Raw genomic sequence first — 27,695 nt, forward strand, 5'->3', positions numbered from 1 at the left:
GGTACCTGCTCATCGTGAAGCTCTTCCCACAATCCTGGCACTTGTAGGACTTCCCTCCTATGTGGATCTTTTGGTGACGGTGCAGGTTATTCCGCCAGGTGAAGACCTTCCCACATTGCTCACACCTGAACTCCTCTCTGGAGCTACTCTGTGGTTGGGATGTGGATGCATCAACTTTTTCACCATCCATCCCTGTGAAAGAGCATTGTTGGGTTCTCTGGGTATTTTACTCCCTCACGTATCACCCCGCAGGGGCCCGACACCCCCAGCCCCACTCCTGCAGATGACCCCAGACCCGCTCACACCAGTCCCCCCAGGAGCCAGCGCTGGGGCCACAAAGAGCTCAGACAGAGATTGAATAACGACGACAGGACCAACGGCGATGGCCAAGGCACACAAGACCCCCTTGTACTGCGCTGCAGCCCCTTTTACAGCCTTTCCTTGGGGGTCCCCCCCTTTCCTGCCCCTGACCCCTTCCCCTGCTCATCGCCTCCTCCGTACGCACAGTCCCCCCTCCAGTGCTGCATCCTCAGCAGCTGCAAAGCTGTGGTAGAGCTTCCACCCACTACTGGTTAACAAATAGACCCTGTTAGTCCATCCGAGAAGTTTCCTTCTACTTAATGTCTTAGTTAACACTAACTGTGCAGGTTTGACATCCCTGCCTGCTCGGCTCCCTCCCTTCCCTTCTCCTCCTCCTCACTGCCCTCCATGGCCTTGCCCTTAGCGTCCTGTTGTGCTTTGAGCCCCGAGGGCACCTGAGCCCCCCAAGACCCTCCCTCGCCCCTTCCTCCTCAGGGGGAGGACTCCTCACACTCCTCCCCTGCTCCGCCCTGGGCTCCCTCCCACGGGAGACAGTCCTCCACGATCTTCCTCCCACCTGGGTCCCTCCCAGGGGCTCTGGGGGGGCATCTGCTCCGCCGTGGGGCTCCACGGGTGCAGGGCACTCTCTGCTCAGGGCACCTCCCGCCTCGGGTCGTCCTTCCTCTCCCTCCCTGTTAGCAGAGGTATTTCCCTCCACCCTCGTGCCCTTCCTGCTCCTCCCATGTTCCCCTTTGTAAATACCTTCTCCCAGGTTACTCCACCATCGGGAATCGGCTCGGCCTTTGCCAGAGTCGAGTGCAACTTGGAGCCAGGGGAGATTCTGGAACTTTATCACAGGAGACCCCACTGTAGCCCCCTCCCACACTCCAAAGGGTGCAGCCGGGTGGGTGCTGAGCCCCGGGCAGGGGTGCTGAGCACCCCAGAGGCGCGAGCAGCAGGTTGCGGTGCTGAGGGAAGCTGCTCAGCCTCTGGCAGCAGACCGAGCCCAACGGGTTGCTCGGGAAAGGGCTCCTTCAGGCTTCCCCCATGACGCGGGCTCTGAGGATGCTCCAGATTCCTGCCTGTTCCCTGCCTGTGCCCTGCCTGTGGTGCACAAGTGTGCAAGGAGATGGCGGTGCAAGTCCTGGGACGACCATGGAGGTTGGGGGTGCGCTTGTGTGTCTGTCCCTGTTCCTGCTCATGCTCTTCCTCCATCCCTCCCCCCCCATACTGGGCCAGCACCCACCCTTGGTCACCACTTTCAGGCTCCCCCAGGCTCCCCCCACCCCCAATCATGGTCGGGGATGGAGATGGGGCAGGTCGGGATGGGGCAGGGTTGGGCTCTTGGATGCTCCTACACACTGTGGGTGAAACTGGGAAAGGGAAAGAGGAGAAAGAGAGAGAAAACCCATGGGTGGATGTAAAAAACTGATTCACAGGAGGATGCCAGAACTCACCCGTGTCCATAGCGAGATGGATGCCCAGGCAGTTCCTGACCAAAATCTGCCCAACCCAAACCCCTAAATCCCCTCCTCTCCATTTTATTGCTGAGGAAAATGTGATATGGGGTTAAGCGCCTCCCAAGAACTCACTGTTTTGATGAATTTGTTGATGCTCACCCGTCTCTAAGGTCTTCCCACTGCAGGTGTTTGTGCTCTCTCTAGTGTGGCTGTGTTGATGCATGATGAGATGCGTCCTAAAGGAGAAGCGTTTCCCACAAGTGGTGCATAAATATGGCTTCTCCTTGGTCTGTGTCCTCTGGTGCCTCCGGAGGCTCTCTCTCTGTCTGAAGCTCTTCCCACAATCCTGGAACTTGAAAGGCTTCTCTCCCGTGTGGATCTGTTGGTGACGGTGCAGGCTTCTCTCCCATGTAAAGATTTTCCCACACTGCTCACACTTGTACTCCTTCTTTCTGGAGATACTCGGTGGTTGGGTTGTGTCTAGTTGAGGGTCTTCAGCGTACGTCCCTTTGAAAGAGCATTTTCGGGGTCTCCTTGTTCCGCGGCTCCCTTGCGTATCCCGGGGCTGCTGTTGGCCATCGTGCTCCACGGCCACCGCGGGGCTCTGGGTCTCCTCTTGGGGCCCTTGCAGCATCCCCCTCTGCTCTGCCCTGGGCTGGCACTGCTCCTCCTTCTGCTTGGCTGTCCCAGCGCCTGGGGGGGACCAAAGGGGCTCAGCTGGGGGCTCTTAAGGCACATGAAGAGCACCCACCTCCTGCCTGGCTCTGCCTGCTCGGATCCCTCCCTTCCTTTCTCCCCCTTGCTCTCAATTTCAACCCCTTTTATTTCCCCCCTTCCCCTGGGAGGGCCGGGGATGGAGATGGGGCAGGTCAGGATGGGGCAGGGTTGGGCTCTTGGCTGCTCCCAGACACTGGGGGAACCCAGGAAGGGAAAGAAAAAGAACAGTGAGGAAACCTTGGTGTGGAGGTAACCATAATTTGACAGGAGGAGGGTGGAAGAGGCCATCACTCAACCCCCGCCATGGGGAGATGGATGCCCAGCCAGTCAGTGATCGAGATCTACCCAAGAACTGCCCCAAACCCCACCCACTGCATTTCATGGATGAGCACGATGGGATACAGGGTTAAGCCTCTCCAAGACTCACCATTGTGGAAGGACGCCTGATGTTTCCGGAGGCGATAAGACTCCCTGAACGCCCTCCCGCAGTGGGCACAGGCGTACGGTCTCTCTCCTGTGTGGATGAGTTGGTGGACAAAGAGGTTGGACCTAAAGGAGAAGCGCTTCCCACACGTGGTGCAGAGAAAGGGCTTCTCCTTGGTGTGTGTCCTCTGGTGACTCTGGAGGCTTTCTCTAATTGGAAAGCCTCTCCCACAGTCCCAGCACTTGTAGGGCTTCTCTCCCGTGTGGGTCCGGTGGTGATAGATCAGGCTGTGCCTGGAGGCAAGCACCTTCCCACAGTGCTCACACTTGTACTTCTTCTTTCTGGAGCGACTCTGTGGTTGTGTTGTTGCTTCCTGAGTGTCTTCACCGTACGTCCCTTTGAAAGAGCATTTTCGGGGTTCCCCCGTTCCGCGGCTCCCTTGCGTATCCCGGGGCTGCTGTTGGCCATCGTGCTCCACGGCCACCGCGGGGCTCTGGGGCTCCTCTTGGGGCCCTTGCAGCATCCCCCTCTGCTCTGCCCTGGGCTGGCACTGCTCCTCCTTCTGCTCGGCTGTCCCAGCGCCTGGGGGGGACCAAAGGGGCTCAGCTGGGGGCTCTTAAGGCACATGAAGAGCACCCACCTCCCGCATGGCTCTGCCTGCTCGGCTCCCTCCCTTCCCTTCTCCTCCTTGCTCTCAATTTTAACCCCCTTGTAATTCCCCCCTTCCCCCGGGAGGGCTGGGGATGGAGATGGGGCAGGTCGGGATGGGGCAGGGTTGGGCTCTTGGCTGCTCCCAACCAACTGTGGGTGAACCCAGAAAGGGAAAGAAAGAGAAAAGTGAGAAAGCTGTGGGCGAGGGTAAAAATATTTTGACAGGATGATGGAGGAGGTCATCACTCACCCCCCACCATGGGAAGATGGATGCCCAGCCAGTCAATGATCGAGATCTGGGCAAGAACTGCCCCAAACCCCACCCACTGCATTTCATGGATGAGCACGATGGGATACAGGGTTAAGCCTCTCCAAGGACTTACCTTTATGAATGGATGCCTGATGTTTCCTGAGTTGATAACCGTCCCTGAATCTCTTCCCGCAGTGGGAGCAGGCGTACGGTCTCTCTCCTGTGTGGATGCGTCGGTGGACAATGAGGTTGGACCTAAAGGAAAAGCGTTTCCCACACGTGGTGCAGAGAAAGGGCTTCTCCTTGGTGTGTGTCCTCTGGTGACTCTGGAGGCTTTGTCTTCTTGCAAAGCCCCTTCCACAATCCCAGCACTTGTAGGGCTTCTCCCCCGTGTGGGACCGGTGGTGATAGGTCAGGCTCCTACTTGAGGCAAGCACCTTCCCACAGTGCTCACACTTGTAATTCTTCTTGCTGGGGCAACTCTGTCGTTGGATTGTGGCTTCCTGAGCGTCTTCAAAATATGACCCTTTGAAAGAGCATTTTCGGGGTCCCCTCGTTCCGCGGCTCCCTTGCGTATCCCGGGGCTGCTGTTGGCCATCGTGCTCCACGGCCACCGCGGGGCTCTGGGGCTCCTCTTGGGGCCCTTGCAGCATCCCCCTCTGCTCTGCCCTGGGCTGGCACTGCTCCTCCTTCTGCTCGGCTGTCCCAGCGCCTGGGGGGGACCAAAGGGGCTCAGCTGGGGGCTCTTAAGGCACATGAAGAGCACCCACCTCCTGCATGGCTCTGCCTGCTCGGCTCCCTCCCTTCCCTTCTCCTCCTCCTCACACCCCCAGGGCCTTGCCCGTTAGCGCCATATTGAGCTTTGAGACCCGAAGTCATCTGAGTCCAACCCAGACCCTCCCTCTCCCCTTCCCCCATGCGCTGCTTTAGGCCCTGCCAGGACCAGAGACCACATTTCCGTTGTCCCTCCCCACCCTCACACCCAGTAGGGCACAAACCCCAGGGCTGAAATAAGAAAAGATTTAATACAACAGTGTAATAAAGAATCTGAACAACAACAATAGCGATAATAACAACAAGAAACAGTAAACAAGACAAAAGATATACAGAGAAATACCGCAGAGGACACAGCCAGCCCCCCCGTGCTCCCCGCGACCAAAGCCACCAAGGGAAGCTTCCCGCGCTGCCGTGGGCCCCGACATCAGCATGGTCTGAATAACCCGGCTGGAGATCTTGCCCCAACACAGGAAACTTACCCCTCTGCGAGCTGAACCAGGACACCCCACAGGGATGGGGAGGACAAAATAAAATCTAAACCCTGGGGGGATCCAGATAAGGACGGGAGTGGGGCGGCTGTGGTTCCTCAGTTATGGGCTGGGGGAAGAGAGACTCCATCGGGGAGGAAGAAAGAACAGCAATGGCATTTGAACCCCCCACCCCCGATGTACCAATCCGGCAGAGCAGGACAGTGAGAAATACAACCACATCTCCAAAGCCCTTCCCCCCAGCCCTCCTGCCCGGGCTCAGCTTTGCTCCCCATTTCTCTCCCTGCTCCCCCCCCGGCGCAGGGGGCAGGGATGGGGCTTGGGGTCACTCCATCACCCCTTGTCTCTGCCGCCCCTTCCTCCTCAGGGGGAGGACTCCTCACACTCCTCCCCTGCTCCGCCCTGGGCTCCCTCCCACGGGAGACAGTCCTCCACGATCTTCCTCCCACCTGGGTCCCTCCCAGGGGCTCTGGGGGGGCATCTGCTCCCCCGTGGGGCTCCACGGGTGCAGGGCACTCTCTGCTCAGGGCACCTCCCGCCTCCTGCCGGCCTTCCTCTCCCTCGCTGGTCGCAGAGCTATTTCCCTCCCCCAGCCCTCCTCCTCCTCCTCCCATCCTCCCCTGGTTCAATCCCTTATCTCAGAACTCGCCGCCGCCAATCGGCTCGGCCTTGGCCAGGGGCGGGTCCGACCTGGAGCCGCGGGAGCTTTGAGCATCTTCTCGCAGGAGCCCCCCCTGTCCCCCCTCCGCCGCTCCCAGCCCCTCCACACACAAACCAGCACAACAGGGTGCAGCCGGGTGGGTGCTGAGCCCCGGGCAGGGGGTGCTGAGCACCCCGAGAGGCGGCAGCAGGTCCCCTGGGGGCGCCGGGATGCGGATTCTCCATCCCTCAGGGAAATCCCTGCAGGGAAGGGGGGGTGTGCGGGCAGGATACACCCCCCGGCCCAGGATGACCCGGGTGTGCACAGGGGTGGAAGGAGATGCGGGTGGGGGCACACGTCTGCCCATCCGACCCCTCGCCCTCCCCTTCCTTTGTCCTCCCCAGCCCCCACCCTCCTCTTTTGCACCCCAGACCAGCCCCCGCCCTTCTTCCCACATTCACCCCCCCAAACCTCACCCCCCGGCAGCACCAGGGCTGGGATGTCTTCAGGAAATTCTCTGCTCTGCTCGTTCCCAGCTCGGGAATAGACCAATGCCAGGGTCAGGCGCGGCTGGAAGAGTGTTGGGACAAGAGAAGGGACCCGGGGCTAAGGGGGGGGTCACCCCGGCTTTGCATAACCAAGGGATGTCTGGCTAACGACTCTGCCCTGGAGGGGGGAGAGAAGGGAGGGGAGGGGAACATCCTGCCCCCGAGGGCAGAGAGGCTGGAGGAGGCTCGGAGAAGCAGGACGCCCTCGGGCCAGGAATAGCTCTGGGGTCGGGTCCCCTCAGCCGCCTGCTTGCGTCCCCCCTCCCCATCTCCTGCGCACCCCCAAATCTCTCCACGCTGCAACAAACGGGACACAACTCTGAAACCCGGTGGGAGCAAAATCCAATTTATTTCATAGAAACTTAAAAAAAACCAAACCAAAACCGGGCCTCCGATTTCCTGTAGGGGACGGACTCACCCCCTGGGTCTGTGTGTATCCATCTACGTCTGCGTGCACCTACCTAAGGACAGGAGCATCCCATACCTCCATTTTGACTGCAGGGACCTGCATGGATTTTTGCTTCCGCCAAGACTTTTTGCCGTAATTTCCTGCACTGCCCACGGGCACCTCCTCCAAGGGGGCCTCTGGTGGACAAGACACCCGGTGCCCACGCTGAATGACTGCCCGCAGAACAGGCACGGGTGGGAGCTCTCCTGTGCGGGGAGACAGTCGTGCGTGGCGAGGTGGGAGCTGCTCAGGAAGGGTGAAGCTCTCCCCACCCTCCCGGCACTTGTACGGTCTCTTTCCCTTCTGGGCCCTGTGCTGGGAGATGAGGCTGGAGAAGTCCTTGCAGGTCTTCCCGCCATCTGGGCCCTTGTGGGGTCGTTCTCCCGGGTGATTTCTTTGGTGACGTCTCCTGCTGTTACTCCCGCGGAAGATCTTCCCACCCTCGGGGCAGTTAGAGGTCCCCCGCGTGGCGCGGGCCACCGGCTTGCTGGTGGCTGGGTGGGTGTTCTTCACGCCCTCCCCTTGTCCTGTCAGTGTCTGCTTCTCCTTGCTCTAGAACTTCTCCTCCTGCCACGGGGGTGCTTGTCCTGGTTCCATCCGGGTTTTCTTGGTACCTGCAGAAGAAAGACAAAGCCTTTGCCCCAACGGGACCTCCACAGCCAGGGATGGAGGGGAAACCCCAGAGTCTGTTGGGGTAACGCAAGCCGGGAAGACCCAGGAGGGGATTTGCAGTGAGGAGGATGGTGCAGAGAGGCCTCCGTGTCCACACACGAGCCTGGGAAATGTCCTTGGAGGCCATTTGCTATCGCCTGGACTGACTCAGGAACCCCCCTGCACCGAGGAGCTTCTTCCAGGGCAGCTCCATTCCTCGGAGCTCTCCAGTGCAACCTCCTGCTCCCAGCAGCACCATCCCCACCGCGAGTTCAACCCAACCTGGGGACAGAGCAAATCCATGCCCAGGGCCATCTCCCAGCCCCGCACTGCTGCCACGCTGGGAGCAGGAGTCCCAGCACAGCCCCACCACGTGCTTCTCCAGGCCATCGCCACCCACAGCTCCCCCAGGGCCTGGGACATCTCACGCTAAACTCCCCCAAGGACTCACCTTTGTGGATTTCTTTCTGATGCGTCCAGAGGCTACTGCTCTGCTGGAAGGTTTTCCCGCAGTGGGAGCAGGTGAACGGCCTCTCTTCTGTGTCGTGCGTTGGTGGGTGCTGACGTTCGGGCTGAAGGAGGAGCGTTTCCCACACGCGGTACGGAGAAATGGCTTCTCCTTGGTGTGTGTCCTCTGGTGACGCTTGAGATTTCCTTTCAGTGTGAAGCCCCTCCCACAGTCCCAGCACTTGAAGGGCTTCTCTCCCGTGTGGCTCCGTCTGTGTTCGTTCAGCTTGCTCCTGAATCTGAAAATCTTCCCACAGTCCTTACACTTGTGCTCCTTCCATCTTGAGCTTCCCTGTGGTTGGTTTGTGGCTTCCTGAGGGTCTTCAGCGTACGTCCCTTTGAAAGAGCATTTTCGGGGTTCCCCCGTTCCGCGGCTCCCTTGCGTATCCCGGGGCTGCTGTTGGCCATCGTGCTCCACGGCCACCGCGGGGCTCTGGGGCTCCTCTTGGGGCCCTTGCAGCATCCCCCTCTGCTCTGCCCTGGGCTGGCACTGCTCCTCCTTCTGCTCGGCTGTCCCAGCGCCTGGGGGGGACCAAAGGGGCTCAGCTGGGGGCTCTTAAGGCACATGAAGAGCACCCACCTCCTCCAGCAGCTCCCACCCAGACCAGTACCACCCAGTATGGTGCCACCAGCTGCTGTAACCCTCTAGCATTGGTGGATCTGTAAAGATACGGGGGCTCTGTGTGTTTGTCTGTCCCCTCCTTCATCCTTCCTCTTTCCTCTATGCCCCAACATGTCCCCTATCTTCACTGTGGACCAGCACCCACCAGTGTTCCCCAATTCACCCCCATCTAAGACTCCGCTAACCAAGGGAGGGCCAGGAAAGGAGATGAGTCAGGTCTGGATGGGCAGAGTGGACTGTTGGCTGCTCGCACGTGCTGTTGGTGAACTTGGAAATGGATAAAAGAGGAAATCAAGAAACCCCATGGGTAGAGATAAATATAGTTCAATATCAGGAGAGACAGACAGCAAGCTGCAAAAGCTTTTTTACTCATCCACATGAGGACAGGGATTCCCAGCCAGTTCCTGACCAAAATCTGTCCAACCTCCACCCCCAAACCCCCTCCTCTCCATTTTGTTGCTGAGCACGATGCGATACCGGGTGAGGACCAAAGACTCACCCTTGGGGATGGATAACTGATGCCTCCAGAGGTAGAGGTGATAACTCTGCTGGAAAGTCATCTCGCAGTGCCACAAGGCGAACAGACTCTCCCACTTGTGAGTGCGTCGGTGTTTGATGAGGGTAGATCTAAAGTAAAAGTCTTTCCTGCATGTGGTGCAGCGAAATCGCTTCTCCTTGGTGTGTGTCCTCTGGTGACACAGGAGGGTCCCCCTCAGCGTGAAGCTCTTCCCACAATCCTGGCACCTGTAGGGCTTCTCTCCTGTGTGGATCCGTCGGTGTTGCTTCAGCTTGCTCCTGTCCGTGAAGAACTTCCCACAGTCCTCACACATGTACTCCCGCCTGGAGCTACTCTGAGGTTGGGTCGCGGATTCCTCAATGTCATCAGCACACGTTCCTTGGAAAGAACATTTTGAGGGTTGTATTGGTACTTCATCCTTCCTCTTCCTCCTCCATTACTCTGCATCCCCCATCCCTCCACTTCCTTCATCCCAAACCAGCGACCCCCTTGGTTCCCGCTTTCACCCCCATCCCTAAAATTTTCCCCTTGGTCAGGACAGGGCAGGGTTGGGCTTTTGGCTGCTCCCACCCACTGTGGGTGAAACTGGGAAGGGGAAAAGTGGAGGAAAATCGAGAAAACCTGTGCATGGAGTGAAAACCCATTTCAGTAGCAGGAGACAGACAGAGGAAAAATGCAAAGGTCACCACTCCCCCCCACCCATGGGTTGATGGATTCCCAGACAGTTCCTGACCAAAATCTGTCCAACCCCCGCCCCCAAACCCCCTCCTCTGCGTTTTTTTGCTGAGCACGATGCGATACTGAAATAAGACCCCACCCAGCACTCACCATTCTGGCGGGCTTGCTGATGCCTCCAGAGGTAGAGGTGATAACTCTGCTGGAAAGTCATCTCGCAGTGCAACGATGTGTACAGTCTCTCCTCCATGTGGCTGCGTTCGTGTTTGACAAATTCCCATCTAAAGCAGAAGTGCTTCCTGCATGTGGTGCAGCAAAATCTCTTCTCCTTGGTGTGTGTCTTCTGGTGACACAGGAGGTTCCATCTCTGCGTGAAGCTTTTCCCACAATACCAGCACTTGAAGGGCTTCTGTCCCGTGTGGGTCTGTCGGTGATGGGTCAGCTTGATCCTGTAAGTGAAGATCTCCCCAGACTGCTCACACTTGTACTCCTTCCCTCTGGCGTTACTCTGTGGTTGCGTTGTGGCTTCTGGAGTGTCTTCACCACCTGTCTCATTGAAAGAGCTTTTTTGGAGTGTTCTTGGTGCGTTGCTCCCTTGCGTATCCCGGGGCTGCCGTTGGCCATCGTGCTCCACGGCCACCGCGGGGCTCTGGGGCTCCTCTTGGGGCCCTTGCAGCATCCCCCTCTGCTCTGCCCTGGGCTGGCACTGCTCCTCCTGCTTGTCTCTCCCAGACCCTGTGGGGAGACCAAAGGGGCTCAGCTGGGGGCTCTTGAGGAATATGAAGAGCACCCACCTACTCCAGCAGCTCCCGCCCAGACCAGTAACACCCAATATGGTGCTGCCAGCTGCTGGATCCCTTCTAGCACCAGTGAGTGTGTAAGGAGATGGGTGTGTGTGTGTGGGGGGGTGGGGTGTCCCCTCCTGCTGATAGTCCTCATCCTTCTTCATCCTTCCTCTTCCTCCCGCATCCCTCCCCATTCTTCACCCTGGACCAGCACCCAACCTTGGTCCTAAATTCACAACTCTCCAGCAATTCCCTAACCCCGCGATGTCCGGGGATGGAGATGGGGCAGGGTTGGGCTCTTGGCTGCTCCCACGAGCTGTGGTTGAACCCAGAAAGGGGAAAAGAAGAAGAAAAACAATAAATCCCGTGGGTGGAGGTAAAAATAATTCAATAGCTGGAGACATATATAGAGGAAAAAAGGAAAGGCCATCACTCACCCCCACCCTTGGGGAGTTTGATGCCCAACCAGCTCTTTACAATTCTCACCAAACCCCCACCCCCAAATCCCTTCCTCTCCATTTTATTGCTGAGCATGTCCTGATGCAGGGTTATGCCCCAAGTACCCCTCGACAACTCACATTTGTGGACGCCTAAATGATGCGTCCAGAGGTGACATCTCTGCCGGAAGGTCTTCCCACACTTGGAGCAGGTGTACGGTCTCTCTCCTGTGTGGATGCGTCGGTGTCTGATGAGGTTCGAGCTACAGGAGAAGCGTTTCCCACACAGGGTGCAGGGAAATCTCTTCTCCTTGCTGTGTGTTGCCTGATGACGCAGGAGATTCCACCTATCGCTGAAACTCTTCCCACAGTCCTGACACTTGTAGGAAACCCTCCCTGTGTGGGTCTGTTGGTGACAGGTCAGGTTGCCCCTCCTAAGGAAGACCTTCCCACAGTGCTCACACATGTGCTCCTCCTTCTCTCTGGAGATACTCTGTGGTTGTGTTGTGGCTTCCTGAGGGTCTTCACCGTACGTCCCTTTGAAAGAGCATTTTCGGGGTTCCCCCGTTCCGCGGCTCCCTTGCGTATCCCGGGGCTGCTGTTGGCCATCGTGCTCCACGGCCACCGCGGGGCTCTGGGGCTCCTCTTGGGGCCCTTGCAGCATCCCCCTCTGCTCTGCCCTGGGCTGGCACTGCTCCTCCTTCTGCTCGGCTGTCCCAGCGCCTGGGGGGGACCAAAGGGGCTCAGCTGGGGGCTCTTAAGGCACATGAAGAGCACCCACCTCCTCCAGCAGCTCCCACCCAGACCAGTACCCCCCAGTACAGTGCCGCCAGCTGCTAGAGCCACTCTAGCATCGGTGAGTGCGTAAAACCACGGGGGCTGTGTGTGTGTGTGTGTGTGTGTGCATACACACATGAAGGTGTGGGGATTGTGGTGTGTGTGGGTGTGTGCAAGTGTGTAAGGACGTGAGAGTGTGTGTGCACAGGTCCCATGGGTCAGTGTGTGTGTGTCTCTTCTCTTACTGACAGTGTGGCTCATCCTCCTTCGCCCTTTCTCTCCCTGCTCCTCCTCCCTGCCCATCTGTCCCCCTCCATCACCCTGGACCAGCACCCACCCTTTGTCCCCACTTTCACTCCCCCAAACTCCCCCCAGCCCCAAGGCCAGCCCAGCACGGTGATGTGTCAGGTCGGGATGGGGCAGGGTTGGGCTGTTGGCTGCTCCCACCTGCTCTGTGTGAACCTGGGGATGGGGACAAAGACAAAAAGCGAGAAAACCCCGTGGGTGGAGGTAGAAAGAGTTCAATATCAAGAGACAGAAGGAAGAAAAATGCAAAGGCCATCACTAACCCCTGCCCATGGGGAGATGGATGCCCAGTAAATTCCTGACCAGAATCTGGCCAACTCCCACCCTCAAACCCCCTCCTCTCCATTTTATTGTTGACCACGACCTGATACAGGGTCATGCACAGCACACACAACCCACGACTCACCTTTGTGCTCCGCTACATTATGTGTCCAGCGGTGACAACTCTGCTGGAAGCTCTCCCCGCAGGCTGAGCAGGCGTATGGTGTCTCTTCCGTGTAGATGAGTTGGTGCCTGGCGAGGTCTGACGGAAAGGAGAAGCGTTTCCCACACGTGGTGCAGGGAAATCGCTTCTCCTTGGTGTGTGTCCTCTGATGACGCTGGAGTGTCCCTCTCTCCCTGAAGCTCTTCCCGCATTCCTGGCACGTGAAGGGCTTCTCTCCCGTGTGAATCCGTCGGTGTTGCTTCAACTTGTACACGCGGGTGAAAACCTTCCCGCAGTCCTCACATAGGTACTCCTTCCTGGATTTACTCATTGGTTGGGTTAGAATTTCTGGAATGAAATCAGCACATGGCCCTTTGTAAGAGCACTTCTGAGGTTGTATTGGTACTTCACCCTTCCTCTTCCTCATCCATTCCTCTGCCTTCCCCATCCTTCCACTTTCTTCATACTGGACCAGAAACCACACTTGGTCCCCAATTTCACCCCCAGCCCCAAACCTCCCCCACCCCCCCCTCTCCCTGCTCAAGAGCCAGGGATGGAGATGGGGCAGGTCGGGATGGGGCAGGGTTGGGCTCTTGGCTGCTCCCACCCTCTGGGGGTGAACCCGGGATTGGAAAAGCAGAGGAAAAGCGAGAAAACCCACGGATGGAGGAAAAATAGTTCACTAGCAGGAGACAGACAGAGGAAAGATGACAAGGCCATCAGTGACCCCTGCCTATGGGGACATGGATGCCCAGCCAGTTCCTGACCAAAATCTGGCCAACCCCCGCTCCCAAATCCCTTCCTCTCCATTTTATTCCCGAACACGCCCTCATACAGGGTTAGGCACCGAGGACTCACCATTGTGGAGAGTTAAAAGATGCTTCATGAGATAAAATCTCAGCTGGAAGCTCTTTCCGCAGTGTGTGCAGTTGTACGGCCTCACTACTGTGTGGATTCGTTGGTGCTTGATGAGGTTCAAGCTACTGAAGAAGCGTTTCCCACACGTGGTGCAGGGAAAGATCTTCTCCTTGCTGTGTGTTCTCCGGTGACGCAGGAGTTTCCAGCTATCCCTGAAGTTCTTTCCGCAGTCAGGGCACTTGTAGGGATCCATTAACCTGTGGATCTGTTGGTGAAGGCTCAAGTTGTTCTCCCGGGCGAAACCCTTCCCACACTCTTCACACTTGTACCTCTTGTTCTTTCTGGAGTGACTCTGTGGTTGAGTTGCGCCTTCTTTTGGGTGTTCACCACCTGTCCCATTGAAAGAGTGGTTTTGGGGTGTTCTTGGTGCATCGCTCCCTGGCGTATCCCGGGGCTGCTGTTGGCCATCGTGCTCCACGGCCACCGCGGGGCTCTGGGGCTCCTCTTGGGGCCCTTGCAGCATCCCCCTCTGCTCTGCCCTGGGCTGGCACTGCTCCTCCTTCTGCTCGGCTGTCCCAGCGCCTGGGGGGGACCAAAGGGGCTCAGCTGGGGGCTCTTAAGGCACATGAAGAGCACCCACCTACTCCAGCAGCTCCCACCCAGACCAGTATCACCCAGTACGGTGCTGCCAGATGCTGCATTCATTCTAGCATCGGTGAGTGCCTAAAACCACAGGGGCTGTGTGTGTGTGTGTGTGTGTGTGTCTATCCCTCTGTCCTATCTTACTGATACTCCTCATCCTCCTCCATCCTTCCTCTCCTTGCTACTCCTCCTCCTGCATCCCACCCCCTTCTTCACTACAGGCCACTGCTGACAACTGTTCCCTTCTTTCAGCCCCCAAAACTCCCCCCACCCCCCTCTAGGGCCTGAGATGGAGCTGGGGCAGGTCGGGATGGGGCAGGGTTGTGCTGTTGGCTGCTCCCACCCTCTCTGGGTGAACCCAGGATCGGAGAATAAGAGGAGAAGCCAGAAAACGCATGGGTGGAGTTAAAAACAGTTCACTAGCAGGAGACAGACAGAGGAAAGATGACAAGGCCATCAGTGACCCCTGCCTATGGGGACATGGATGCCCAGCCAGTTCCTGACCAAAATCTGGCCAACCCCCGCTCCCAAATCCCTTCCTCTCCATTTTATTCCCGAACACGCCCTCATACAGGGTTAGGCACCGAGGACTCACCATTGTGGAGAGTTAAAAGATGCTTCATGAGATAAAATCTCAGCTGGAAGCTCTTTCCGCAGTGTGTGCAGTTGTACGGCCTCACTACTGTGTGGATTCGTTGGTGCTTGATGAGGTTCAAGCTACTGAAGAAGCGTTTCCCACACGTGGTGCAGGGAAAGATCTTCTCCTTGCTGTGTGTTCTCCGGTGACGCAGGAGTTTCCAGCTATCCCGGCAGTTCTTTCCGCAGTCAGGGCACTTGTAGGGATTTATGCCCCTGTGGATCTGTTGGTGAAGGCTCAGGTTGCCCTCCCAGGCAAACCCCTTCCCACACACTTCACACTTGTACCTCTTGTTCTTTCTGGAGTGACTCTGTGTTTTGGTTACACTTTCTTTTGGCCCTTCACCACACGTCCCTTTGAAAGAGCATTTTCGGGGTTCCCCCGTTCCGCGGCTCCTTTGCGTATCCCGGGGCTGCTGTTGGCCATCGTGCTCCACGGCCACCGCGGGGCTCTGGGGCTCCTCTTGGGGCCCTTGCAGCATCCCCCTCTGCTCTGCCCTGGGCTGGCACTGCTCCTCCTTCTGCTCGGCTGTCCCAGCGCCTGGGGGGGACCAAAGGGGCTCAGCTGGGGGCTCTTAAGGCACATGAAGAGCACCCACCTCCTGCATGGCTCTGCCTGCTCGGCTCCCTCCCTTCCCTTCTCCTCCTTGCTCTCCAATTTCACCACCCCATAACTCTCCCCATCCACTGGGAAGGCTGGTGATGGAGATGGGGCAGGTTGGGATAGGACAGGGTTGGGCTCTTGGTTGCTCCCACCCACAGTTTGAACCTGGGAAGGGGAAAAGAACAGGAACAGCGAGAGCCTGTGATTGGACATAAAGATAATTCAGAAGGAAGGCAGGGGAGACAGTGTGAGGCCATCGCTCACCCTGCCATGGGGAGATGGATGCCCAGCCAGTTTCTGAATATAATCTGGTCAGCCCCCATCCCCAATCCTCCTCCTCTCCCTTTTATTACTGAGCAGGATGTAAAAGAGGGTGAACAAGCCCCAGCTGAGGACTCACCGTGATGGAGGGTGTCCTGATGCTTTGTGAGTTGGTCACTCTGCTCGAAGGCCATCCCACAGTGCAAGCAGAGGTAGGGTGTTGTTTCCATGTGCATGCGTTGGTGGGAAATGAGGTATGAGAACCGCAGGAAACATTTGCTGCAGTTGTTGCAGACAAAGGTCTTTTCCCTGGTGTGTGTCTTCTGGTGACGCTGGAGGGTCCCATTCGAGCTGTATCTCTTCCCACAATCCTGGCACTTGAAGGGCTTCTCTCCTGTGTGGCTCTGCAGGTGACGGGCAAGGCAGTTCCTCCAGCTGAAGATCTTCCCACACTGCTCACACTTGTACTCCGTCTTTCTGGAGATACTCGGTGGTTGGGTTGTGCCTTCTTGAGGGTCTTCACCACACGTCCCTTTGAAAGAGCATTTTCGGGGTTCCCCCGTTCCGCGGCTCCCTTGCGTATCCCGGGGCTGCTGTTGGCCATCGTGCTCCACGGCCACCGCGGGGCTCTGGGGCTCCTCTTGGGGCCCTTGCAGCATCCCCCTCTGCTCTGCCCTGGGCTGGCACTGCTCCTCCTTCTGCTCGGCTGTCCCAGCGCCTGGGGGGGGACCAAAGGGGCTCAGCTGGGGGCTCTTAAGGCACATGAAGAGCACCCACCTCCTCCAGCAGCTCCCACCCAGACCAGTACAACCCAGTATGGTGCTGCCAGCCCCTGAAGCCCTCTGATGTTGGTGGGTGAGTAAAGACACGGGGGCTCTGTGTGTGTGTGTGTGTGTCTGTCTGTCTTTCTCTCTGTCTGTCCCCTCTTACTGATACTCCTCATCCTCCTCCATCCTTCCCCTCCCTGCTACTCTTCCTTCCGCATACCTCCCCCTTCTTCACTACAGACACCTGCCCACAAATTTTCCCTTCTTTCAGCCCCCAAAACTCCCCCCACCCCCCTCTAGGGCCTGAGATGGAGATGGGGCAGATCAGGGTAGGGCAGGGTTGGGCTCTTGGCTGCTCCCACCCACTGGGGGTGAACCCGGGAAGTGAAAAAGTAGAGGAGAAGCCAGAAAACCCATGGATGGAGGTAAAAACAGTTCACTAGCAGGAGACAGACAGAGGAAAGATGACAAGGCCATCAGTGACCCCTGCCTATGGGGACATGGATGCCCAGCCAGTTCCTGACCAAAATCTGGCCAACCCCCGCTCCCAAATCCCTTCCTCTCCATTTTATTCCTGAACACGCCCTCATACAGGGTTAGGCACCGAGCCCACCCCCCCCCCCCGAGGTCTCACCATCGTGGACAGTTAAAAGATGCTTCACGAGAGGAGAACTCCGCTGCGAGCCCTTTCTGTCGTGTGAGCAGTTGTACGGCCTCACTACTGTGTGGATTCGTTGGTGCTGGATGAGGTTCAATCTACTGAAGAAGCGTTTCCCACACGTGGTGCAGGGAAAGATCTTCTCCTTGCTGTGTGTTTTCCGGTGACGCAGGAGTTTCCAGCTATCCCGGCAGTTCTTTCCGCAGTCAGGGCACTTGTAGGGATGCATTCCCCTGTGGATCTGTTGGTGAAGGCTCAGGTTGTCCTCCCGGGGAAAGACCCTCCCACACACTTCACACTTGTAACTCTTGTTCTTTTTGGAGCGACTCTTTGGTTGAGTTGTGCCTTCTTTTGGCCCTTCACCACACGTCCCATTGAAAGAGTGGTTTTGGGGTGTTCTTGCTGTGTCGCTCCCTGGCGTATCCCGGGGCTGCTGTTGGCCATCGTGCTCCACGGCCACCGCGGGGCTCTGGGGCTCCTCTTGGGGCCCTTGCAGCATCCCCCTCTGCTCTGCCCTGGGCTGGCACTGCTCCTCCTTCTGCTCGGCTGTCCCAGCGCCTGGGGGGGACCAAAGGGGCTCAGCTGGGGGCTCTTAAGGCACATGAAGAGCAGCCACCACCTGCATGGCTCTGCCTGCTCATCGGGGGCATCTGCTCCCTTGTGGGTATCCACGGGTGCAGGGCAGTCTCTGCTCCAGCGCACCTCCCCCCTCCTTCCATGCTTCCTCTACCTCTCTTTTTACAGATGTATTTCCCTCCCACCCTCCTCTTCCTCTTCCCTTCACGTTCCCCTGTTTTAATTCTTTATCGAAGCGTTGTAGCCACCCATCACTAATTGGCTTGGCCTTGGCCAGGGGCGGGTCCGACCTGGAGCCGCGGGAGCTTTGAGCATCTTCTCGCAGGAGCCCCCCCTGTCCCCCCTCTGCCGCTCCCAGCCCCTCCACACACAAACCAGCACAACAGGGTGCAGCCGGGTGGGTGCTGAGCCCCGGGCAGGGGGTGCTGAGCACCCCGAGAGGCGGCAGCAGGTCCCGTGCCTGTCCCCTGCCTGCATCTGCCCTGCAGTTCACAAGTACTTAAGGAGATGGGAGAAGTGCACAAGTGTCCATAGTTCTCTGTGCCTGTGTCTATGTCCTCTTCACACTCATCTTCCATCATTCCCCCTCCTCCATCCTTATTCCTCCTCCATGCCTCTACCTCCTCTTCCTCCATCCTTCCTCCTTCTTCACCCTGGACCAGCACCCATCCTGGGGGTCATATTTTACCCCTACTCCTGAAACTCCTCCCATGCCCCGTGAGGGCCGAGGATGGAGGTTGGTCAGGTTGGGATGGGGCAGGGTTGGGCTGTTGGATGCTCCCTCCTTCTGTGGGTGAATGCAGGAACAGGTAAAGAAGAAGAAAACTGAGCAAACTTGTGAGAGGATATAATGATAGTTCAGAAGGTCAGGAGAGGAATCAGGAGGAGGCCATCACTCACCCTCACCCATGGGGAGATGGATGCCCAGCCAGTTCCTGACCAAATCTCGGCAATCACAACCCCCAAACTTCCTCCTCTCCATTTTTTTGCTGAGCACATGATATGGGGTTAAGCCTCCTTAGAGGACTTACCTTTGTGGATGGATTCCTGATGACTCCTGAGGTTATACCTTGTCTGGAAGGCCTTCCCACAGGCTGAGCAGAGGAACTGTCTCTCTCCAATGTGGATGCGTCGGTGTTTGATGAGGCTCAAGCTACAGGAGAAGTGTTTCCCACATGCGGTGCAGAGAAATTGCTTCCTCCTGGTGTGTGTCCTCTGGTGACACAGGAGCTTTTCTCTGTACCTAAAGCCCATCCCACAGTCCAGACACTTGTAGGGCTTCTCTCCTCTGTGGGTCCATTGGTGAAGCTTAAAATTATTCCTGTAACTAAAGACCTTCCCACACACCTCACACTTGTACTTCTTCTGTCTAGAGTGACTCTGTGGTTGGGTTGCACCTTCTTTTGGGGGTTCACCTACTGTCCCATTGAAAGAGTGGTTTTGGGGTGTTCTTGGTGCATCGCGCCCTTGCGTATCCCGGGGCTGCTGTTGGCCATCGTGCTCCACGGCCACCGCGGGGCTCTGGGGCTCCTCTTGGGGCCCTTGCAGCATCCCCCTCTGCTCTGCCCTGGGCTGGCACTGCTCCTCCTTCTGCTCGGCTGTCCCAGCGCCTGGGGGGGGACCAAAGGGGCTCAGCTGGGGGCTCTTAAGGCACATGAAGAGCACCCACCTCCTGCATGGCTCTGCCTGCTCGGCTCCCTCCCTTCCCTTCTCCTCCTTGCTCTCCAATTTCACCACCCCATAACTCTCCCCATGCACTGGGAGGGCTGGTGATGGAGATGGGGCAGGTTGGGATAGGACAGGGTTGGACTCTTGGTTGCTCCCACCCACAAATTGAACCTGGGAAGGGGAAAAACACAGGAACAGCGAGAGCCTGTGATTGGACATTAAGATAATTCAGGAGGATGGCAGGGGAGACAGTGTGAGGCCATCGCTCACCCTGCCATGGGGAGATGGATGCCCAGCCAGTTTCTGAATATAATCTGGTCAGCCCCCATCCCCAATCCTCCTCCTCTCCCTTTTTTTACTGAGCAGGATGTAAAAGAGGGTGAACAAGCCCCAGCTGAGGACTCACCGTGTTGGAGGGTGTCCTGATGCTTTGTGAGTTGGTCACTCTGCTCGAAGGCCATCCCACAGTGCAAGCAGAGGTAGGGTGTCGTTTCCATGTGCATGAGTTGGTGGGAAATGAGGTATGAGAACCGCAGGAAACATTTGCTGCAGTTGTTGCAGACAAAGGTCTTTTCCCTGGTGTGTGTCCTCTGGTGACGGTGCAAGGTTCCACTCTCAGTAAATCTCTTCCCACAATCCTGGCACTTGAAGGGCTTCTCTCCTGTGTGGATCCGTTGGTGACGGGCAAGGCAGTTCTTCCAGACAAAGACCTTCCCACACTGCTCACACTTGTACTCCTTCTGCCTAGAGACACTCAGTGGTTGGGTTGCACCTTCTTGAGGGTCTTCAGCGTACGTCCCTTTGAAAGAGCATTTTCGGGGTTCCCCCGTTCCGCGGCTCCCTTGCGTATCCCGGGGCTGCTGTTGGCCATCGTGCTCCACGGCCACCGCGGGGCTCTGGGGCTCCTCTTGGGGCCCTTGCAGCATCCCCCTCTGCTCTGCCCTGGGCTGGCACTGCTCCTCCTTCTGCTCGGCTGTCCCAGCGCCTGGGGGGGACCAAAGGGGCTCAGCTGGGGGCTCTTAAGGCACATGAAGAGCACCCACCGCCTGCATGGCTCTGCCTGCTCGGCTCCCTCCCTTCCCTTCTCCTCCTTGCTCTCCAATTTCACCACCCCATAACTCTCCCCATGCACTGGGAAGGCTGGTGATGGAGATGGGGCAGGTTGGGATAGGACAGGGTTGGGCTATTGGTTGCTTCCACCCACAGTTTGAACTTGGGAAGGGGAAAAACACAGGAACAGCGAGAGCCTGTGATTGGACATTAAGATAATTCAGAAGGAAGGCAGGGGAGACAGTGTGAGGCCATCGCTCACCCTGCCATGGGGAGATGGATGCCCAGCCAGTTTCTGAATATAATCTGGTCAGCCCCCATCCCCAATCCTCCTCCTCTCCCTTTTATTACTGAGCAGGATGTAAAAGAGGGTGAACAAGCCCCAGCTGAGGACTCACCATGATGGAGGGTGTCCTGATGCTTTGTGAGTTGGTCACTCTGCTCGAAGGCCATCCCACAGTGCAAGCAGAGGTAGGGTGTTGTTTCCATGTGCATGCGTTGGTGGGAAATGAGGTATGAGAACCGCAGGAAACATTTGCTGCAGTTGTTGCAGACAAAGGTCTTTTCCCTGGTGTGTGTCCTCTGGTGACGGTGCAAGGTTCCACTCTCAGTAAATCTCTTCCCACAATCCTGGCACTTGAAGGGCTTCTCTCCTGTGTGGCTCTGCAGGTGACGGGCAAGGCAGTTCCTCCAGCTGAAGATCTTCCCACACTGCTCACACTTGTACTCCTTCTGCCTAGAGACACTTGGTGGTTGGGTTGTGCCTTCTTGAGGGTCTTCACCACAGGTCCCTTTGAAAGAGCATTTTCGGGGTTCCCTCGTTCCGCGGCTCCCTTGCGTATCCCGGGGCTGCTGTTGGCCATCGTGCTCCACGGCCACCGCGGGGCTCTGGGGCTCCTCTTGGGGCCCTTGCAGCATCCCCCTCTGCTCTGCCCTGGGCTGGCACTGCTCCTCCTTCTGCTCGGCTGTCCCAGCGCCTGGGGGGGACCAAAGGGGCTCAGCTGGGGGCTCTTAAGGCACATGAAGAGCAGCCACCTCCTGCATGGCTCTGCCTGCTCGGCTCCCTCCCTTCCCTTCTCCTCCTCCTCACACCCCCAGGGCCTTGCCTGTTAGCCCCGTGTTGGGGTTTGAGCCCCGAGGGCACCTGAGCCCCCCCCAGACCCTCCCTCGCCCCTTCCTCCTCAGGGGGAGGACTCCTCACACTCCTCCCCTGCTCCGCCCTGGGCTCCCTCCCACGGGAGACAGTCCTCCACGATCTTCCTCCCACCTGGGTCCCTCCCAGGGGCTCTGGGGGGGCATCTGCTCCCCCGTGGGGCTCCACGGGTGCAGGGCACTCTCTGCTCAGGGCACCTCCCGCCTCGGGTCGTCCTTCCTCTCCCTCGCTGGTTGCAGAGCTATTTCCCTCCCCCCTCCTCCTCCTCGTCCCGTCACATTCCCTTTCTTAAACACTTTATCTCAGGGGCATGGCCGCACATCCTCAATCGGCTCGGCCTTGGCCAGGGGCGGGTCCGACCTGGAGCCGCGGGAGCTTTGAGCATCTTCTCGCAGGAGCCCCCCCTGTCCCCCCTCCGCCGCTCCCAGCCCCTGCACACACAAACCAGCACAACAGGGTGCAGCCGGGTGGGTGCTGGCAAGGGGGGCCAGGATACGCACGCACCCCCCCGGCCCAGGATGACCCGGGTGTGCACAGGTGTGGAAGGAGATGGGGGTTGGAGCGCCCGCGTGCCCATGGGTCTTTCCTCTCTTCCTGCCCCTCGCTCTCCCCCTCCATCAAGCCCCATCTTTGTCCTCCCCAGCCCCCACCCTCCTCTTTTGCACCCCAGACCAGCCCCCGCCCTTCTTCCCACATTCACCCCCCCAAACCTCACCCCCCGGCAGCACCAGGGCTGGGATGTCTTCAGGAAATTCTCTGCTCTGCTCGTTCCCAGCTCGGGAATAGACCAATGCCAGGGTCAGGCGCGGCTGGAAGAGTGTTGGGACAAGAGAAGGGACCCGGGGGTAAGGGGGGGTCACCCCGGCTTTGCATAACCAAGGGATGTCTGGCTAACGACTCTGCCCTGGAGGGGGGAGAGAAGGGAGGGGAGGGGAACATCCTGCCCCCGAGGGCAGAGAGGCTGGAGGAGGCTCGGAGAAGCAGGACGCCCTCGGGCCAGGAATAGCTCTGGGGTCGGGTCCCCTCAGCCGCCTGCTTGCGTCCCCCCTCCCCATCTCCTGTGCACCCCCAAATCTCTCCACTCTGCAACAAACGGGACACAACTCTGAAACCCAGTGGGAGCAAAATCCAATTTATTTGATTGAAACTTTAAAAAGAAAAAAAAAAAAAGAGGTATTTCTTCGATTTCCCGTAGGAGACGACCCCCTGGCTCTGTGTGTATCCGTCTACATCTCTGTGCACATACACCACGACGGGAGCATCCCATACGCTCCACTTCGATTGCAGGGTCCTGGATGGAGTTTTGCTTCCTCCAAACTGTCACCAAAAGGGTTAAAAAAACCTTATCATCGACACCAGTGTGATGCAGATTATCAGACACTCCTTTACTAACAGCCCAGTGCCCAGTGGAGTTCTCTCACCAACAACTCCCCCCCCTGACTGGTGTCACAGGCTGAATATGTAGGCAACAGTAATACATATTATTCAAGTTTTTCTGCATAAACATGAGAATTCCAGACACTCATTTTCTTATTCCCACCTCCATCTGCTCATGCGCTCTTGAGTCCTGAAATGAGTCAGGGGGTCTTTCTGTGCCCAGGATGGACCACAGACTCAAATAAATGACACCCCCCCTCCATGTCCTTGACTCAAGGACTTTGGCTCACATTGTGATTTTAACTTGCTTGAGGCCCTTTAACAATACAACTTTTAAAATACCTGCTCTACAGGGCAAGAAATCATCCTCCCAAAGAGTCTAACAATGGCACCTCGTCAAGCAGCATAGTAGCATCGTTGTACGGTTAATTTAAATTAAATACAGCATCTCTATGACTACTTAAAACACCATGCCACTATTTTTTATTAACTAAAATTAAAATGAAGAAATAAATCGTTATTTCGAATCATTCGTTATCAAAACCCTCAAATTCACCACCCCAAATTACTAAGAAATCAGGAAGAGTTAGTAACAAAAAGACTCATGGCCTTTGGCAGTGGTTAACCCAATCACTGTCTCCTTCCTCATGTTAAAATAGTCCCCGAGGAGCCCTGGGTGAGAGCGGCTCATCCCTCCACCATCAGAGTCCGGGATCGCTGTATCCCACCGGGAACCATAAAAGCCTCGGCCTTGGTGAGCGCCACCATTGAAGTTCATCCTCAGAGCTTGGAATCGGCAATAATTAACGGTACACGCTTTTAACGAAGGGAGAGATGAGCAGGGAGAGAGAAACATCCTGAGAGCAAACGGAGTGAAACACCACACGGGGGTCACAGCTTGTGCCGCACAACCAACACCCCCAGCACGTCGTACCGAGACTGTCCAGCACTTTGCTCGGCGCTGGCTCTTGTTAACGCCCTCGCGGACTAACGAGCCTTTACACTCCCTCTGGGCTCAGGGGAGCTCCCTGGGTTCCCAGGCAGGCAGCGGTTCTTAAACATCGCCTCTGCCCGCACCCACGAGTCCCCAGGGAGGTGCTGGGGCTCTGGGGCGGGATGGTCCCACGCGCTGGGTGAAGGAAGAGCCACGTTGTCCATGTACCCGAGGCACCTGCCGGCAAATCTCCTCCAAATTTACTCCCGTGTGCAGGCACTCAGGTTTAGATCAGAGAGAGGCTCACGCAGCCCCTCACCCCCACACACACCTTGCTGGGGCATTAGCACCCCCAGACATCTCTCAAGTTCCCCTCCAGCATCGCCCGGCTCATGGGACGAGACCAGAGGGCTGGAAGTCCCTACCCAGGGAGGCCACAGGCCCCTGATTTGGGGGCCCATCGCCCCCAGAGAAGCTCCCTGGCCCACGGGCACCTCCTCCAAGGGGGCCTCTGGTGGACAAGACACCCGGTGCCCACGCTGAATGACTGCCCGCAGAACAGGCACGGGTGGGAGCTCTCCTGTGCGGGGAGACAGTCGTGCGTGGCGAGGTGGGAGCTGCTCAGGAAGGGTGAAGCTCTCCCCACCCTCCAGGCACTTGTACGGTCTCTCTCCCTTCTGGGCCCTGTGCTGGGAGATGAGGCTGGAGAAGTCCTTGCAGGTCTTCCCGCCATCTGGGCCCTCGTGGGGTCGTTCTCCCGGGTGATTTCTCTGGTGACGTCTCCTGCTGTTACTCCCGCGGAAGATCTTCCCACCCTCGGGGCAGTTAGAGGTCCCCCGCGTGGCGCGGGCCACCGGCTTGCTGGTGGCTGGGTGGGTGTTCTTCACGCCCTCCCCTTGTCCCGGCGGTGTCTGCTCCTCCTTGCTCTCCAACTCCTCCTCCAGCACCGGGGGTGCTTGTCCTGGCTCCAGCTGGGGGCTCGGTGCCTGCAGGAGAGAAATCCATTGCACTCAGCCATCGCCACCCACAGCTCCCCCAGGGCCTGCGACATCTCACGCTAAACCCCCCCAAGGACTCACCTTTGTGAAGGGCTGCCTGATTCCTCCTGAAATTATTACTCTGTTGGAAGTTTTTTCCCACAGTGGGAGCAGGTGAACTGTCTCTCTCCTGTACGGGTGCGTCGGTGCACAAGACTGTTCGAGGTATAGGAGAAGCTTTTTCCACACGTTGTACAGAGATTCGGCCTCTCCTGGCTGTGTGTCCTCTGGTGACTCAGGAATTGTCCACTCATTGTGAAACTCTTCCCACAATCCTGGCACTTGAAAGGCTTCTCCGCGCTGTGGATCCGGTGGTGACGGATCAGACTATTCTCCCACATGAAGACCTTCCCACAGTGCTCACACTTGTACTCCGTCTTTCTGGAGATACTCGGTGGTTGGGTTGTGTCTAGTTGAGGGTCTTCACTGTACGTCCCTTTGAAAGAGCATTTTCGGGGTCTCCTCGTTCCGCGGCTCCCTTGCGTATCCCGGGGCTGCTGTTGGCCATCGTGCTCCACGGCCACCGCGGGGCTCTGGGGCTCCTCTTGGGGCCCTTGCAGCATCCCCCTCTGCTCTGCCCTGGGCTGGCACTGCTCCTCCTTCTGCTCGGCTGTCCCAGCGCCTGGGGGGGGACCAAAGGGGCTCAGCTGGGGGCTCTTAAGGCACATGAAGAGCACCCACCTACTCCAGCAGCTCCCACCCAGACCAGTAACACCCAGTACAGTGCTGCCAGCTGCTGGAGCCCTTCCACCATCAGTGGGTGTGTAAAGACACGGGAGTTCTCAGTGTGTGTGTGCGTGCATCCCCTGTTACTGATGCTCCTCATCCTCCTACATCCTTCCTCTTCCTGCTGGTTCCCCTCCTCCATCCCTCCCACTTCTTCACCCTGCACCAGAGCCCACCCTTGGTCCCACTTTGACAGTCCGCAAAACTCGCCCCAGACCCGGGAGGATGAGGGATGGAGAAGGGGGAAGTCTGGGTGGGGCAGGGTTGGGCTCTTGGCTGCTTCCATTCACTGGGGGTGAACCCGGGAAAGGGAAAAGAAGAGGAAAAGTGAGAAAAGCTGTGGGTTGAGATGAGAAATATTTCAGTAGGAGGAGACAGATAGACAGGAAAAGTGCAAAGGCCCTCACTGACCCCCACCCATGGGGAGATGGATGCCCAGCCAGGTCCTGACCAAAACCTGGCCAGTCCCCAACCCCAAAACCCTGCTCTTCGTTTTATTGCTGAACATGACATACTACAGGAATAACCCACCATGGAGGACTCACCATTGTGGACGAATTTTTGATGCTTCTTGAGTCGAATATTCTGCTGGAAGCTCTTCCCGCATTGGGAGCAGGTGAACGGTCTCTCTCCCGTGTGGACGAGTTGGTGTTTGATGACGTTCGAGCTAGAGGAGAAGCGTTTCCCACAGATGGGGCAGGGAAAGGGCTTCTCCTTGGTGTGTGTCCTGTGATGACGCTGGAGGTTTGTTCTATGTGTGAAGGCCCTCCCACAATCCCAGCACTTGTAGGGCTTCTCTCCCGTGTGGGTTCGTAGGTGACGTGTAATATCGGTCCTCCATGCGAACTCCTTCCCACAGTGCTTACACTTGTACTGCTTCTCTCTGGACCTGTTCTGTGTTTCGGTTGCATCTTCTTGAAGATCTTCACCGTACGTCCCTTTGAAAGAGCATTTTCGGGGTCTCCTCGTTCCGCGGCTCCCTTGCGTATCCCGGGGCTGCTGTTGGCCATCGTGCTCCACGGCCACCGCGGGGCTCTGGGGCTCCTCTTGGGGCCCTTGCAGCATCCCCCTCTGCTCTGCCCTGGGCTGGCACTGCTCCTCCTTCTGCTCGGCTGTCCCAGCGCCTGGGGGGGACCAAAGGGGCTCAGCTGGGGGCTCTTAAGGCACATGAAGAGCACCCACCTCCTGCATGGCTCTGCCTGCTCGGCTCCCTCCCATCCCTTCTCCTCCTTGCTCTCAATTTCATCCCCTTGTAATTCCCCCCTTACCCCAGGAAGGCCGGGGATGGAGATGGGGCAGGTCGGGATGGGGCAGGGTTGGGCTCTTGCCTGCTCCCACCCGCTTTGGGGGAACCCAAGAAGGGGGAATGGAGGAAAAGTGAGAAAACCTGTGGGTTGAGGTGGAAATATTTCAATAGGAGGGGACAGATAGACAAGAAAAATGCAAAGGCCCTCACTGACCCCTGCCCATGGGGAACGGGATGCCCAGCCAGGTCCTGACCAATATCTGGACAATCAACACCTCCAGACACCCTCTGCTCTATTTCATTACTCAGTACGATGTACTCCAGGATTAAGGCTCCACTGAGGACTCACCATTGTGGACGGATTCCTGATGCGTCCTGAGAATATACTTTGTCCGGAATCTCTTCCCGCAGTGGGAGCATGGGAACGGTCTCTCTCCCGTGTGGATGCGTTGGTGGATGGTGACATTTGACTTACAGGAGAAGTGTTTCCCACACGTGGGGCAGGGAAAGGGCTTCTCCTTGGTGTGTGTCCTCTGGTGACGCTGGAGATTTGTTCTGTGTGTGAAGGCCCTCCCACAATTCCAGCACTTGTAGGGCTTCTCGCCCGTGTGGGTCCGTAGGTGACGTGTAATATCGGTCCTCCATGCAAACTCCTTCCCACAGTGCTTACACTTGTACTGCTTCTCTGTGGAGCTACTCTGTATTTGGGTTGCATCTTCTTGAAGATATTCACTGTACGTCCCCTTGAAAGAGCATTTTCGGGGTTCCCCCGTTCCGCGGCTCCCTTGCGTATCCCGGGGCTGCTGTTGGCCATCGTGCTCCACGGCCACCGCGGGGCTCTGGGGCTCCTCTTGGGGCCCTTGCAGCATCCCCCTCTGCTCTGCCCTGGGCTGGCACTGCTCCTCCTTCTGCTCGGCTGTCCCAGCGCCTGGGGGGGACCAAAGGGGCTCAGCTGGGGGCTCTTAAGGCACATGAAGAGCACCCACCTCCTGCATGGCTCTGCCTGCTCGGCGCCCTCCCTTCCCTTCTCCTCTTGCTCTCAATTTCACACCCCCTGAACTCTCCCCACCCCTGTTAGGACTGGAGATATAGATGGGG

General features: G+C 57.7%; 2 protein-coding genes across 2 annotated transcripts in view; both read right to left on the reverse strand.

Annotated features, from left to right (window-relative positions):
• Window positions 1-9,384, reverse strand: part of LOC141972556 (uncharacterized) — a 16,025-nt gene extending 6,641 nt beyond the window's left edge. The window contains exons 1-6 of the mRNA XM_074930448.1: window positions 8,983-9,384; window positions 7,806-8,197; window positions 3,910-4,452; window positions 2,905-3,346; window positions 1,920-2,309; window positions 6-192 (exon numbers count right to left, since the gene is read on the reverse strand). Coding sequence (XP_074786549.1) covers window positions 6-192; window positions 1,920-2,309; window positions 2,905-3,346; window positions 3,910-4,452; window positions 7,806-8,197; window positions 8,983-9,313 — 2,285 coding nt within the window. The 5' untranslated portion in view covers window positions 9,314-9,384. The remainder of the gene's footprint in view (window positions 1-5; window positions 193-1,919; window positions 2,310-2,904; window positions 3,347-3,909; window positions 4,453-7,805; window positions 8,198-8,982) is intronic.
• A 1,666-nt stretch (window positions 9,385-11,050) lies between these two features.
• LOC141972557 (uncharacterized) lies at window positions 11,051-27,017 on the reverse strand. The gene is made up of 11 exons (XM_074930450.1): window positions 26,947-27,017; window positions 25,897-26,018; window positions 24,314-24,597; window positions 20,387-21,060; window positions 19,481-19,818; window positions 19,233-19,245; window positions 18,438-18,694; window positions 15,545-15,937; window positions 13,263-13,652; window positions 12,387-12,752; window positions 11,051-11,160 (listed from the first exon to the last, which is right to left on the reverse strand). The coding sequence occupies exons 1-11, from the start codon at window positions 27,015-27,017 to the stop codon at window positions 11,051-11,053; spliced, it is 3,018 nt and encodes a 1,005-aa protein (XP_074786551.1).
• Window positions 27,018-27,695: the final 678 nt, after the last annotated feature.

This window comes from Athene noctua, chromosome 34 (genome assembly GCF_965140245.1).
Source record: "Athene noctua chromosome 34, bAthNoc1.hap1.1, whole genome shotgun sequence".
Taxonomy (NCBI): Eukaryota; Metazoa; Chordata; class Aves; order Strigiformes; family Strigidae; genus Athene; species Athene noctua.

Bases quoted from the DNA above. Each gene is read 5' to 3' on its own strand.
- LOC141972557 (XM_074930450.1), bottom strand. From the start codon at position 27,017: ATGCTCCCACTGCGGGAAGAGATTCCGGACAAAGTATATTCTCAGGAC. The intron at 24,598-25,896 runs GTGAGTCCTCCA...GCGATGGCTGAG, and splicing joins TCAAAAATTCGTCCACAATG to TGCAATGGATTTCTCTCCTG. The intron at 12,753-13,262 runs GTGAGTCCTCGG...ATTTCATTCCAG, and splicing joins TCTTTTAACTCTCCACAATG to AAATTCTAACCCAACCAATG.